We start from the raw sequence: 16,169 nt of genomic DNA on the forward strand, positions 1-16,169 counted from the left end.
CTCTTGGATTATCACTAATAATCAACCGATTTTAGAATTCATTATACGTAATAAAATTAATTCTATTGCGACATTTAATTTCCAGGATCTCCCTTTCTAAATTAAAGATGTCCTTTTGAATTATTACTATGATTTTAAAAATATCCTTTGTTGTGATTTTGATTATTGGGAAATTCTGATTAATTTTTGTCTTTTTAATAATTATCTCTACAATGGAAAGTATATTTTTCTTCAAATTGATGGAATACCACAAGGATCTAATTATTCATCTCCCTTAGCTAACTTATTTTTGCATTAATATGAAAAAAATTATACTCTTAGTATTAAATTTGTTTTCAGATATATTGATGACTTAATTATCTTCAATTTTCAAGATTATACTATTTTATTAAATGATATTTACCCCGAGGAATTAATCTTGCTTCGTAATCATGATGATAATATTAATTTCAATTTTTTGGATTTGGGTATTATAAAAGATGAAAATATCTGCTTTGTTGATTTATACGATAAAAGAAATGATTTTAATTTTAATATAAATAAACTAATTACTTGAAATTCTGATGCTTCTATGAGCATCTATTTAAATACCACTTTTAATGAAATAAATAAAATTAAAAGAATATGTAGTAATATTTATTTATCCGAAAAACAAATAGATAAACTCCTTCAAAATTTGATAAAAAAAGAATGATACCAAACTAAAGTAATAAAATTCTATATAAAATCATTGAATTAATCGTACATTTTTGTGGATATATTTACAAAAAATTTTCCTTGTTAATTTATATAATTTTCCTATGTGCAAATCCATTTCGGTTAAATCCGTTGCCAAAATTATTTACTAAATAATTTCTTTGTTAACATGCATAATTTTACCGTGTGCAAATCCATTTCGGGCAAATCCGTGGTCAAAATTATTTTCTAAAAAATTCCTTTACTTAATTCCTTTGTTAATTTATATAATTTTTCCATTTGCAAATCCATTTCGGGCCAATCCATGGCTAAAATTATTTACTAAAAATTTCTTTATTAATTTATACAATTTTTTCATGTGCAAATCAATTTCGGGCAAATCCGTGTCAAAATTATATATCAAAAAATTTTTTCTTGGTTTATTTATATAATTTTTCCATGTGCAAATCCATTTCGGGCAAATCCGTGGCTAAAATTACGGGCAAAACAGGCAATTTATGTTTCTCTTTCCTATTTCATATTTTTCTTTTCTTAAATAAATATTTATTTTCAAAAATTATTTATGGTCAGCTTCTTTAAATTATCCAGTATAATATTACCTTGCGCACATCCATTTCGAGCCCATCCTCGGTAACTAACAAATCAAACACACTTCAGCAATGCAGTAAGAACGGCACTTTAAAACAAAACTTCTCTAGTTACGCTCAATTTGCGCTTTTGTTTTCATATTTTGCAATCTGACAATCCTTTGTTACGAAAATATTTTTTAAATCATTCTTGAAAAATTTCCCGTTTATGTAAGTACATTTGAATTCGCTACTCGCTTTATAGATTATGTTTTATTCTGTTTTTTCTTTTTATTTTATTTTCTGTTTTTACGTGTTATTTTTACTTATTGTGTTCTATTTTATTTGTTGTAATTTTTGTAAAAAAATTTTTTGAGTGCTCCTCGCACTATTGTATTAATATATTTTGCTTTGGCTATAGTGATACAATATCAGAAAGCACTATTTTTTGTGGTTATAATCGTGGGAGCTGATGAAAAGATTATATCTTTTATTTTCCAGATTTTTGAAAAAAATTTTATCCTTTTTTTTCCAGTTGTTTGTTATTTTTTTATTATTATTTTTCTTCCCCCCCCCCCGTTTTTTTTCTTGATATGTCTGTAATTTTCCTTTGTTTTATCTTCATTTTGAACTTATCTAATGAGTTCTGCTTACTTGCAGCTTATGCGTAATAAATGAAACTTATTGTTTTTCTTAATTTTCTTCGTATTTTTTGTATTTATTTATTTTGTTGTATATATATATATATATATATATATATATATATATATATATATATATATATATATATATATATATATATATATATATATATATATATATATATATATATATATATATATAATTGACTTCTTTTTCTAGACCACAGGCTTATGCAATTAAGAGAAAAACCATTTCAAATGTGAAATACTGGTAGGTAAATAACCGGCGTAAGCCACCACCAGAATGCAAGCATGTTGACGTCTTGTAGAGCATGTTGGGGTACAACGGCAGTATGAGGGAGAGCATTATCTTGTTGGAAAATAGCCCCCTTCTATTCTTTTTCCGTTTCTGTAAAATACAGCTTTTGAGACATAATGAAATGATGTCGAGAAAAAACAAATATCAGGGGAATCAAGCAAACAACGCCGTTATCACGTGTTTCATGCAAACAACGCGGTTATCACGTGTTTTCACTTATCCAATAGGAAAGAGCCCGAAACTGCCGGTCAAGTAACCTGCAGTTAAGTAACCGACGGTCAAAAAATAATGGTGAAATCGCTTTTGAACTCTCGGTCCAAGTTTCCAAACTTGGGGTTTCGGAACTGGGAGTTTCGAGCTGGGTCAGAGTTAACGGTGAATTTGGGGGCAAGTTTCCAAACTTGGGGTTTCGGAACTGGGAGTTTCGAGCTGGGTCAGAGTTAACGGTGAATTCGGGGGTTAGGAAATTGCTTTCAAGACCATAACTCTACGCGTAGGTCCCAGAGTTGGCCAAAAATGTAATCGATTACATTTTTTGATTACAGTAATCAATTACTTGTAATCATGATTACAATTTTCAAAAATTTTGATTACAGCTGTAATCATGATTACAATATTGATTACAGTAATTAATTACTTGTAATCGTGATTACAAAGTTTGATTACAGCTGTAATCATGATTACATAGTCGATTACAGTAATCAATTACTTGTAATCATGATTACAATTTTCAAAAAATTTTGATTACAGCTGTAATCATGATTACAATTTTGATTACAGTAATCAATTACTTGTAATCATGATTCCAAGTAATTGCGATTACAAGTAATCACAACAAAAACGATTACAAGTAATTATAATTACAAGTAATCAAAATATATGATTACATGTAATTTGATTACATGTAATTTGATTACACGATTACAAGACTATTGTATTCTTATAAATGATTATATTTTACAGTAGATAGTAGAATGTATTTTATAATGATACATTTTGCACGTATTAACATGTACTGCATTTTGTACGTATTTGTATACGTACAAATGAATGTAACTGAAATGTATGTACATATGATTTTATCTAGTGCATATGTTCAGACATTTTAGTATCACACACATGTACATACATTTATATTGTAGGTATAAAATATATGTACGTATGTATAGAGATAATAATTACGTATGTATGTGCAAACAATGTAGGCATGTACATTTATACACAATGAATATATGCATTTTATGCAAATATTTGTGTATGTGAAATGTATATCTATGTTCATGTACGCATGTATATACAAGTACTTGTGTTTGTACGAACATACATACATTGTCTGTACAATGTATGTCCCATGCATGTATGTGCAATTTATTTATGAACAGTACAATATATGTATGCATGTACAATATAGGTATATCTGTAGTATGTACAATATATGTATGTATACATGTACATGATATGCATGTCCAGTGTATTTATGTACATGTACATAGCATGTTCATGCTCAATGTAAGTATCCAAATATGCATAATACATTTGTGAACTATTGTACGTACATTGGGCTTATTTATATTTCACATATATTCATACATGTATTCGACATGCATAACGTACGTACATACACACATTTGAGATGCATATATTTTACAGATGTATATACATATAGCGTACAGATGTATATACCTATAGCGTACAGATGTATATTCATATAATGTACATATGATGAAATGAACATATAATGTTCATATAATGTACATATGTCTGTACATATACAGTACGTATGTGCATAAATATATTGGGCATAATTTTTTCGTACAAATTTTACATGTGTACATGCATGCTATCCCTATCTATGCATATGGTGTAATGTATATATGTACAATGAATGTATCCACACATGTACAATACACGTATGTTCCATGTATGCATATCCATATGTACTATATATGCACGTACAATACATGAATGTATGTACATACATTGTACATGCGTACATACATTACACGTATACATATGTACATTACATTTATGTCTAAATATGTGTACAATGCTATAAATAAAATGCATGTAAGTTAACTTTTAATGACTCAAGCAAGTTAAACGACAAAATCAAACGATATTTAAATTTAGTTTTCAGCTTTAATTGTTCTATATCATTTTGAAATTCTCTGAATAAAAATTATTTTCAGGTATTTTCATGAAATGTTTGACAATACAGATTTATTTTTTTTATAACATAATGCATGATTCATAGAAATTTTTTAAATGATAAGAAAAACGGTAAATTTTATGTGTGGAATTAATATTTAGAAATTCCAAATAAAATTATCGTTTGCTTTCTAAAAAATATGAGGTCGAGTTTCATATACCTTAGAATAATTTTAAAACAAATTTTAATAACTTTACTCATATAAATTTTTTTAATGTATGCACAATGTATGTGTATATTGTAATTACAGATATTTAAATGTACGCACGTATTTGTACATTACTTGTAATTATGTACATGTATATGTTGTATGCACATGCATACATTGTGCATATAACTATTTTTTTGTACATCCATGCATTACATGCGCATAAGTATTAACAAAGTATGTAGTTATACAAGTACATACGTAAGTTGTACATAAGTACATACTTTGCGTGCACATATATCGATGTACATATAAATATGCATGTATACATGTACGCATTTTATTTACGCAACTATGTGCATATATTGTACCTTTAAATAACATTTTTACATATTGTACGCAAATACGTACAATTTTATATACAAACGTACATTGTATATACGTGCTATTATCGTAAATTTATACAATATATGCACTTAAGTACATAAAAGCATGCAAACGCATAAACATTATTTTCATATACGTTCATACATACATTGTCTATGTATACAAAGATACAAAACATTGCCTTTTTGTACAAACTAACATACATGCGTACATGTATCATAAATGCATAATTATATGTACTAAGCATATGCGCATTGCATTAAGTATATTACAATATAATTATGAATATTGTACGTACAAACAACGTTTGTGCATACATTGCATGTATAGGAATCGCAAATTGTACGTTCATGCGTGCGTACATTCTATGTGCATAAAAATATGTAAACACATGAATACTTACATAAAAAATTTGACTATAGTATACAATCGTAATAACTTGTAATCGTATAGTTTGATTACAAGTAATCACAATTACATGTAATCAAATTACATGTAATCAAATTACATGTAATCAAATTACATGTAATCAAATTACATGTAATCATGATTACATGTAATCATGATTACATGTAATCATATATTTTGATTACTTGTAAACATAATTACTTGTAATCGTTTTTGTTGTGATTACTTGTAATCGCAATTACTTGTAATCATGATTACAAGTAATTGATTACTGTAATCAAAATTGTAATCATGATTACAGCTGTAATCAAAATTTTTTGAAAGTTGTAATCACGATTACAAGTAATTGATTACTTGTAATCGTGATTACAAGTAATTGATTACTGTAATCAAAATTGTAATCATGATTACAGCTGTAATCAAAATTTTTTGAAAGTTGTAATCACGATTACAAGTAATTGATTACTTGTAATCGTGATTACAAATAATTGATTACATAGCTGTAATTATCTGTAATCAATTACAGTTGTAATCGATTACTGTAATCAACGGCCAACTGTGGTAGGTCCAGTGTGTGTCTAGGCCAGAGACGGGTCTGTAGCTCATCTGGCCTCCTTCTGATCAATATATGACTATCACTGGCACAAAGGAAAAACCACTCACGTCGTAAACGGCAACGGACTGGAATGCAAGCTAGAGGGCATCTCGCTCAGAGCTGTACTTGAAGATATAGCTTGTTTACCAGGAATTGGCTCTTGGCTCCACCTCCTCTGACGCAGAGAGTTCATTTCAAAGCGGGAGTTAGAAGAGATGCACGCTTGAAATGGAGACAACCCTTAATGCGCGCCAAACACAAACAGTGACTTCTTTTTTAGTCACTTACTTCGCTTTATCATCTGCTATTATATCTTTCGTTTCTCTCGCTCATTAAATATATTTTAAATTTGAAAACATCTGTTTTCCCAGCAAAAAGGACAAACGATTCACTCAAAAGAAAGAAAACATTTAATGTTTGCGAAATAAATACTTTTGCCATACGATCCCCCAATAGCATCCTTGTTCAGGATTGCTCACAACCTTCTCCCGAAAATAGTATAGTCGCATACCACGTGATGAAGTGCCAACTCCTGGTGAACGAGCTACAGTTCGTTGTGTCACTGCAATGCAAACTGCAGCTTGAATTTCTGATGCAGACGCAGTTTGGTGAGCCACAACCATTCCCTCTGAGTAGTGCCCAGTGTCCACCCAGTTCCCGGTCTTCTAAAAGCAGTACCTTCCCTTGATCAGTGTTGCCAACAATCATGCACAGTGAGCCCTGATGGCTTAAGGGATAGAGCTTTCCATTCAGGTGAACCAGATTGGAATCCTGGCGATGTCTGGTCGATACGAATTCCGCTTCCGGCTTTCACCGATCACAGTACTGACCTAAAATATTTTCAATGGTAGACGGATCATGGGTTAGAGTTGCCTTACCGTCCGGCTAACCATGGGAGGTTTCCGTGGTTTTCCTCGCCATGTAACTTAAATGCTGGTGAGTTCCATCCAAAAGTCCTTTACGAAGGCAAATTCCTCCCACTATTTGATGCAGGAGTTCTCTTGTCTTCTGGATAGGGTTCAATAATATAAAGCTACTGATTTGAGCATGAGTAGCCGTGAACCCAAAATTGGGAAGGCTGTTCAACGAGGGATCAAATCATTTCTTCTTTCTGAAATGTCGCAGATCCACGACTCATTCTACTTAAAGTCAGTTTACAACAAAGCGACGAAGGAATTAAAACATAAAAATTGCAACAAGTGAAATGTTTACATAAAAAAGGAACTAATGTTCTTATTCCTGTCCTGTGAACTGCAGCTAAAGTTAAGAGTTTCGTTACAAATGTATGTAGCGTAACAGAGATGTTTTTAACTGAATCCACAAATAGTATAAAATGCTCTTACCATAAATAGACCATGCAAAGTGTTCTTACTCTGAGATGAGGCGCTTTAAATAAATCCAGAACAGATTTCGGCGATTCCTATAAATTGGCATGAAGAAAAAGAAAAGTCAGCTTAATACGTCAAAAAATCTTATTATTGTTGAGTACTTGTTCTATTTCTATTCACAACTCTATTTCTAATATCATTCTCCGGAAACTAGAAATAGAAATGTGAATGGAATGACATATGCAGGACACGCGCTAAGGATCTCAAATTATTAGATAGTAAAATTAGCCAAATATCAAAAGTATTGCGCCAATTTTCGAAAGTCTTTGCCGAATGCATATCTTAACAATTTTTGATGATCCATTTTTTTCCATAGAAAACTATTTTATAGTAGATTATTTCATTCTTATATGACTTGGAACAGACTCTAATTGGGTTTTCGACGCATCTACCGAAAATGACTGTAACCGAATAAAAAATACTGATTTGTTTAAAAAAAAGCCTTTTGGCGTAATTTTGAGGATCGAGTTAAATATAGATATATTTTACTTTTTAGTGGAAAAAATTGTGGTGCAATCAACATGCTAAGTTCATGTACCAAAGTAGATAACTTAGTGAACCTGTAAATTTCCATGCATTTTCTATAGTCTCTTCATCCTAAAGTATAATGAACTGAACTGAATTTCAAGTGGATGAAATGAGTATAAACCATTGTAAAATGTTTTTCTTTCTGCTCTTCACTTTTCCACGTCTTTGATTATAATCCTGGATGCTTTTAATTTAGTTATTAAAATGCAATTAAAGTTACCGTAAACCGGGGCGAGTCTACCCATCCAGGGGCGAGTCTACCCATCCAGGGGCGAGTCTACCCATTTTAGTTTTATTTAATTTTCACTATTTTAAATTGCAAATAAAAAATTTTTTACCGACGGAGGACTTAGTTCAGACTCTAAGGAAGATGGCGCTGTAGTAGTTTGATCCAATTTTATTTATTTGGTGTCTTTTTAACCGACCTGTTCAAACGTCTTTTGAGAGATTTGTATTGAAAATCAGCAAACTTTTAGTTGGTGCTCCGTAAGTATATTATTATTATTACTATTTTCACTTTGGTTAAGTGATAAACTTATCTAAGACTAAGATTACATTAATTTTATATGAAAAGAAACAAAAAGAATGTAAGTTTTGCTGTTGTAAACAAAAAGGCAGAATTCGCGGGGCGAGTCTACCCATTCGTATTTAGTTTTAATAAATCATAAGAATATAATTCAGAACTTTGTTTATATTAAAATTAAGTCATTTTAAATGAATTTGAGTATATTATTTTAATTCTGCATTGATAAATTTATCATTAATAAGAAAATTTATAGGTTAAATATAAATATAAAATATGTTTATTTTACCTATTTTTCAATTTTTATGTTACAAAATTAACTTTTTTTATTTAATGCAAGTTAAATAAATTATTATTTATTATTACAGATGGTTCGAAATTATATTCATACGAAATTTTTCATGATTCCCAATGTTTGAATTTCGATTTTGTTAAAAATCTTTAATTATTATTATTTATTAATTATTTATTAATTATTTAATTGTAAATTTATATTAATTTTAATTTATTTTTATCAACAATAATCAGAAAAAATTGTTATTTTATAATGTTAATGATTATAAAAACAAAACTGTGATCAAAATGTGATAATCGATCAAATACTCAATTTGAGTTATTTTATGAATAAAAAGATGGAATATATAATAAAGTTATGAATTTTATTTCATAAATATCCCATATAGTAACTAAAATAACAATTTAATAGTAAAATTTGATTATTTACAATGTTAACATTCATTTTAGTAGAATGGGTAGACTCGCCCCATACGAGAGATTTGTCAGCAGTTCTATAAAAATATACAGTAACAGCGTAACTGTTAATATTTTCTAAAATCTATTTCACAGCTTTAAAGAGGGATAAATAGCGATTCCGAAACACCTATTAAAAGCCTTTTTTCTTTAATATTTACAAAAGTTTGACCACTTGAAAGTTAACAAACTGAAAAAATGGGTAGACTCGCCCGGGTTTACGGTATGTTTCTCCTTTATTATCTTTGACAATTGAACTATTTAAAATTCAGGATTTAATGCACGCAACCTATCTCGCCACAAATATCATTCGCCAAAACACAATTTTATTTGCCAAGTTTACGGTTTTATCTTATTTGGCGAGGTGGCGAACGCTAAGAGCGGGTTCTGCATAAGGGATAAATTATATCCACTGTCTGGCTGACACTCCTTTTTCGATATTTTCAATATTTCAAAATATTTTCATATTTTCAATATGTAACAGTAGGCTATTCAAGATCTAGGTGTCTGCTCAAATTCGACGCACAACTTTTCTCACAATCATCTTTAATCCGGATAAACACTAACTGCAGCACTCTGTGACTATCTCAAGGTGCAAACTAAACAATATGGACCTAAATAGGTTAAATAACTAAAACACCAACATAGGGTACGCAATCAATTAGCGCTAACATAAGATTCTAATCTTGTTCTAAGGCAGCAAGCCAAATTAGATAAGTTTTTTTCTCATGATGCTAATTTTTCAATTTCAATAGTTTGCAGGCGATGAACAACATCGTGATGGAACCACTAGATTATCTTGGTAAACACCAAACCCATTATCTAACCAACGTAACGATGGCTGTAACATCCAATTGTGACAAATGATTTCCCTTTACTGCCCTAATCAACTATATAATCAACTAATACTCCCCTTGTAGCAGGTCCACAGGTGCAACAATAATTCTGACGAATTGTCGCTACTAGGCCGGGATAACCAGGTCGGTGGGGCGCTGGGCCCATGTCCAGGAGTTCGTGGGTTCGGTCTCCGTCGGCCGAAGACTCCCCGTGTAGTAAACGGTGACTGATGCACGTTAAATCTGTCGAGTCTCAAAGTCCTCCATGTTCCCATAACAAATCAATACCTCTGGTGGTACTGATCCAGGAGTTTCCTTGCCTCCTGGATTGGTTCAAAATTACAAGGCGTTGAACATTAGTAGTCGTAAATCCAAAAACTGGGTCGGCTGTTCAACGGCGGTCGTAAAATAAAATATTTCAATATGCGGGTTCGAATCCCAACGATGGTGGGTCGATACGAATTCCGCACCCTGCTTACACCGACCACAGTGCTAATGTAAAAATACCCTCAGGGGTAGACGGATCATGGGTCATAGGCGTCAGGCTAATCATGGGAGATTTCCGTGGTGTTCCTCTCTATGTAACGCAAATGCGGGTTAGCTCCATCAAAAAGTCCTCCACGAAGGCAAATTTCCTCCAAGTTCCCTTATCTCCTGGATTAGGTTCAAAATTACAAGGCTAAGGAGTTGAAGATAGGCAAACCCAGCAACTGTTCTATGACGGTTATGAAATAAAATAAAATAAAATGTTTCCTTTGCATTGATGACGTGGCCACGTTAAGCAGTGATCCACTTGACTCTTCAAAGCGAGGCAATAAACTTGCTTTTCAGTGAGCTTATTGGCTTAAATACTGGACATTTTTATTTTATTTTTTTTTAACAGTCATTGAGCAACCGACCCAATTTTGGGTTTACGACTACTAATGTTCAACTCCGTAGCCTTGTGAACCAATCCAGAAGACAAGGAAACTCCAGCATCAGTACCCCCAGAGGTTTGATTTGTTATGGGAACATGGTGAACTTTGTGACTCCACAGATTTAACATGTATCAGTCACCGTTTACTACACGGGGAGTCTTCGGCCAGTGGGATCGAACCCACGACCTCTTGGACATGGGCCCAGTGCCCTACCAACCAGGCTATTCTGGAATAAATAGTGAACATTAAAAATAAATGAATGCTAAATTGCATGTTCTGAGCGTCCAACCCTGATCACTGGAAATCACATGACTGGAGAATGCAGCAAGAATGATTAAATTGCTCAACAATAAAAACACACCGTACTTAGGTATTAGTGTAGGGTTTCTTTTTTTTTTTCCTTCTTCTTTTTTTTTTGACAACCCTGAATCGTCAGTTGTTCGAAAGTCTCTTTATGCTTTATGGATTCATTATAGTGCTCAAATGGTGAAAAATTTACACCTTTATAATAAAGGATAATTGAAACAGTGATTCAGTACGTGGACTCTTTAACTTAACTAGATAACACTACTTAATTAAATAAAAGGCATACAAACATTAACAGGTACTCCCTTATTAAAAATCAAGCAGTTACAATCAGCGGCGCCAAATATATAAGCGAAGATAAAAAAATCGTCATCAAAATCTGATTTGGAATCCATTCTAGTAAAAAGTTAATTGGTTTGAAATCTCTTAATAGGTAATCTTTGTAGAAAATATACATACGCTAATTAATACATAATAAGATGAATAAAACGTCGTCTAAAACCTGACAAATCCTTATCGAGGAAATCTAGTTTTAAAACAACAAAACCTGTTTGATTGACTGGGGAAACAGAGCGATTATTAGAAGTACTCGAACACGTTCTATTACGACCCTCATCCATACGGACGCTTTATTTTCTGGATATCATTTTGCTTCTTAAATTATTATTTTGCGACCCCAAATGTGTATTCTTTTTTGATATATATTTAGTTGTTAATCATTTAGCCTTACGTTATTAAAGTTACGAAACACTCTTCCCTCATCATCCCGAGTTGACACGGGCATTGCAAATATTTATTATTCCCAGTAAACTCGGGAATCGTCCATACGTTTTGTTTCAGCAATTTTCTTATTCGACCTGAAAGCGAAGCAAAAAATAATCTGCCGTGATTGGAAGTTTGCTAATATTTGTTTTGGGAGTTGAGCTGTGTGTGGGACGTGTTTTGTACATACATGGCAGTACTTTTACTTTCGTTACTTGTACCGCTGGTACAAGTAAAAAGTACGTACTTTTACTTGTACTTTCGTTACTTTTTTAGGGAAAAAGTAAAAGTATTTGTAACGGAAATATCGAATGAAATCGTTACTTTTTTCTAAAACTCGGTAAGCTTTCTAAAAAAAAAAATTTATTGCAATGCATTCACAGCTTACTTTGTGTTTAAATACCTTCTGTTTCAACTTATACTGCACCTTCAATTATTTTTTACAAGCTCAAAGAACACAAAGCTATCTGAAACCCCGTGTTTGCTTTGTTTATGTTTGTGTTTTTAAAACGCGTTTCTAAAGAGTAAAATAATTTTAAATCAATGGTAATTTAAATAATAAACTAAAAATTAAAATTTCTTTATCGTGCAAATCTATAAAAAGTTTAATATTAAAATTATATTTGATTTTAAAATTTATTTTATACGATTATATTATAAAATTATACTATGATATTCTTCCGAATTTAACAATAAATTGATGTCCATAACTTTCAAAATTAAAAATAATTAAATAAATAACAACAATTTTGCAAAAACATTAGAGAACATAAGAATATTATTCAATAAAATTTTAGGTTACTTTGAATTTTCGATTTCCTAGAAATGTACTTTTAAATCGTTACTTTATTTGTTTAGTACTTGTACTTTTACTTGTACTTTTTACTCGTTACTTTTTTTAAAAATACTTGTACTTTTACTCGTTACTTTTTAAAAGTAACGTTGCTATATATGGTTTTGTACAATTGTATATACACGATGGGTGGATTAATTTACACTGAAAAAAAAAAGAGTAAAAAAATGGCGTTCGCGAGCGAAAATGAAAGTAATGCAGGTGATTTTTCAGATGATGAAGAGGTGAACATATACAAAGTCTCTAATTTTTTTTTTTTTTTAATTTACCCGAGGTCATTTGGAATAGTAAACTGATGGTAAATGAAATATTTTTGACACATAAAAATATTTAAATGTCAAGTTAGAACTTTTGTATTATGTTCTGTTTTAGTTCCTTGTATTTTAATAATGAAATGAAAAAATGATGCATTTTTTTTCCAACAAAATTAGTAAGGGAAGCGGTTAGGACATAAAATGTTTTTTTACTTAATATTATTTCTTATTTTTTTTTTAAAAAAATAATAATTTACCTTGGTATGTTTAGGAAGCAAATCGAGATTCATTTTCTTGTATTCCATTTTGTTCATTTTTGCAGCTTTTTGCAATAGTTTTTCAAGTTTTTCTGCTTTTCCCTGCATCATCAACCATCTTGGAGACTCTGGCAGTATCCTCAATCAAACAATCTTCAATTACATTATGAAACACTGACTGAACACAATACATTTGTAAATGAAAGTGTTAAATTATAGTTAGAATTTTTAAAAAACAGCAGTCTAAAAAGATAACTAAGATAAGATTATTAAGATTATATCAAACGGTAATGATTAGAGATTTCGACCCTATAAATTTATTTTATGTTATATCCATTTTTGTCTTCCCCTACAAAAAAAATATATTTATATAAAATAAAAAACCCTCAAAAAATAAAAATTAATTTTTAAATGTAGTGAAATAAATAATGTTTGAACTAAGTGTTCCTATTTCTAGGGATTCGAAGACTCAAAGTCTGGACACTAATATTTTTCAGTATATATATATATATATATTATATACTTCCCACATTGCATTACAATGTTAACCCATTGATACACTAACGTAAACAAGTGCAAACCGGTTTCAGTCATGTAAAAACAATAAAGCTATGAAAGTATCACCGATATAGTAATTAATATCACCTATATAGCTATATAGTAATTAAAATTTAACAATTAGACATACTATAACATATTATGTTATAGTGTGTCTAATTTTCTGGTCACTGTTCTTTTTTAATAATTATATATATATATATATATATATATATATATATATATATATATATATTAATTAGAGGAGGGAATGCGCTTACTTGTATGCACCCACAAGAGGTATGAAAGAAAGAAAAATAGCCAGCTGAAGAGAGATCCAATTTCTGAGGAAGTATGCAATAACTGGTAATGTAACGAAGCCAATTGACCAGCCAAATTGAATGTAAATTCCTACATTGGTGCGATGCTCTTCACCAACTACCTCCATTACTAGTGACAAAAAAAAAAATTCTGTTTGAAAACAATATGGACGTTCGCAATATAATATAATAATTGAATTAAATATCATTTAGGAGGGTGTCCTAAAGTAGGCGAAGTTTTGAGTGCTTCTTCCAGCACAGCAAAAATAGGGTTTTTAAAAAAAAAGAAGAGAAAAAAAAAAGACTCAAAAAATTTAAAAAACAATTTTTTTTTCTCCTCTAAGTAAGTAATGAGAGATTGTAAGGCTTCCCGGGTCGGGTTTTATATTCTTACAGGTAAATTGTAGTTGTAGATTCATTGACGTCGCACAAGAGCTTTTGGCGACGGTCTGGGAAACATCGCTCAGGAAAATCCGAAGACATGCCATCGCCATTTTGATTCTTTGCAGAAGGGATGTCACCCCTGCTTCGGTAGCCCGACGACCTGCACGCGAAGTTAAGGATTTTACGGTAGAACAGTTTAACGAGGACCCATACCGCACACCCTCGGTCCCTACGCAGGTTTACAGGTAAAAGACATAAATATTGCAATTCAGTTAAATGTAGTATTGTTCCCAATGTATTTTGTAAGGTGAAACGACCCAACATGAATAGTTTCAGAAGTAAGATTCAGTTTAAAGAAGAAATGCAGTGCTATCTTCTAGATAGAATGTCAGCACAGTTCAAAAATAGTACATTTTGCGCATAAAAACATTTAAAAGTTCTGATTTTGAAATTTGAGGTGAGACTCAGAGTTAAAAAATAAATCTAGAGACATTTGCGCGTATTTGCAATTTCAGATTTTCACGTAAACATTCTACTTTCAATACTATTATAATTTCTAAACTGTATTAGTTTTATCGTCTTCGCAAAAAATATGCCAGAAACAATATTTATCACTTCTTGATATAATTATACTTTTACTCTTCGCCTGTCTAAAAAAGGTCCAATTTTTACCTTATTTAACTTGTAGTGTGTCTACCACTACAAAATTCCAATTCACTATAAAATGCCATGTTAACTCGATTCTAAGAAGGGGGTACCTTTTCATAGATGAAGGTTGTCTCCACAAACTGTTTGCTTCCTTTTTTTACATGTCTGACAGTTTTTAAGCAAATTTTATTCCACTAACGGGAAATAAATGAAGTGGCATTTATTAAATTTCTAAATAGTTCGTAAATATTTTACTAATTCAATGCATTGTTGAAATCTACGTACATAGTACATATCCGGTGGTGGTCAGTCCTATCCTTCCCAAAGCCTGGAAAAAACGAAGAGCAGCAAACATGACGTAGGAGGTAGATAGGAGAGACAGGAACATACTGACCATTGTGATGGAATAACAGATCACCAAGACTGGAAAGCGACCTATCCTGGAGGAAGAAGAAAAAATACCATAAAAAGTACGCATCGGTTGAACCAGCTGTAGGAAAAAAACTAACATTATTTTCGTAGTTTATTACAACTACTTTGTTACAAATGTAATTCACTAAAACTACAACAAATGTCGCGACTACAAACTACTTTGGAATAGTACTTCAGTGCTTTAAGGGGACGAACTTAATTGACACTTCATGGTTTTGAATAAGAAATTGGCTGACATTTAATGTAAGAGAAGAATTATTAATTCATGTTTACACGACCCAGTTTGTTATTCCAAAACTACTTTTTTTTTTTTGAATTTTTTCATTTAACCTTCAACTTTTTCAGAATTTTTCGACGGTGAATATTTAATATAAGAAAGGCGAAATAATCAAATAGTTGCAATTTTTTAGGTGTTCTTTTTTTGAAACTTCTTCTAAGAAATGAAGTACATCAAAAATACGTTCAGTGAAATAAAAAAGAATAAGGATGAAATTCGTCCTCAATT

The 16,169-nt window shown here is 31.0% G+C and overlaps 1 protein-coding gene across 4 annotated transcripts in view; it reads right to left on the bottom strand.

Moving 5' to 3' along the window:
- The window catches only part of LOC107442432 (organic cation transporter protein), a 56,675-nt gene that overhangs the window by 11,077 nt on the left and 29,429 nt on the right, over positions 1-16,169 (bottom strand). For all 4 annotated transcript variants that reach the window (XM_043051029.3, XM_043051031.3, XM_071178167.2 and 1 more), the window contains exons 4-7: positions 15,518-15,672; positions 14,162-14,330; positions 13,344-13,482; positions 7,313-7,389 (exon numbers count right to left, since the gene is read on the bottom strand). In XM_043051029.3, coding sequence (XP_042906963.1) covers positions 7,313-7,389; positions 13,344-13,482; positions 14,162-14,330; positions 15,518-15,672 — 540 coding nt within the window. The remainder of the gene's footprint in view (positions 1-7,312; positions 7,390-13,343; positions 13,483-14,161; positions 14,331-15,517; positions 15,673-16,169) is intronic.

This window comes from Parasteatoda tepidariorum, chromosome 1 (assembly GCF_982258835.1).
Source record: "Parasteatoda tepidariorum strain Cologne lab strain chromosome 1, Ptep-v5.0, whole genome shotgun sequence".
In the NCBI taxonomy this organism is placed as follows: Eukaryota; Metazoa; Arthropoda; class Arachnida; order Araneae; family Theridiidae; genus Parasteatoda; species Parasteatoda tepidariorum.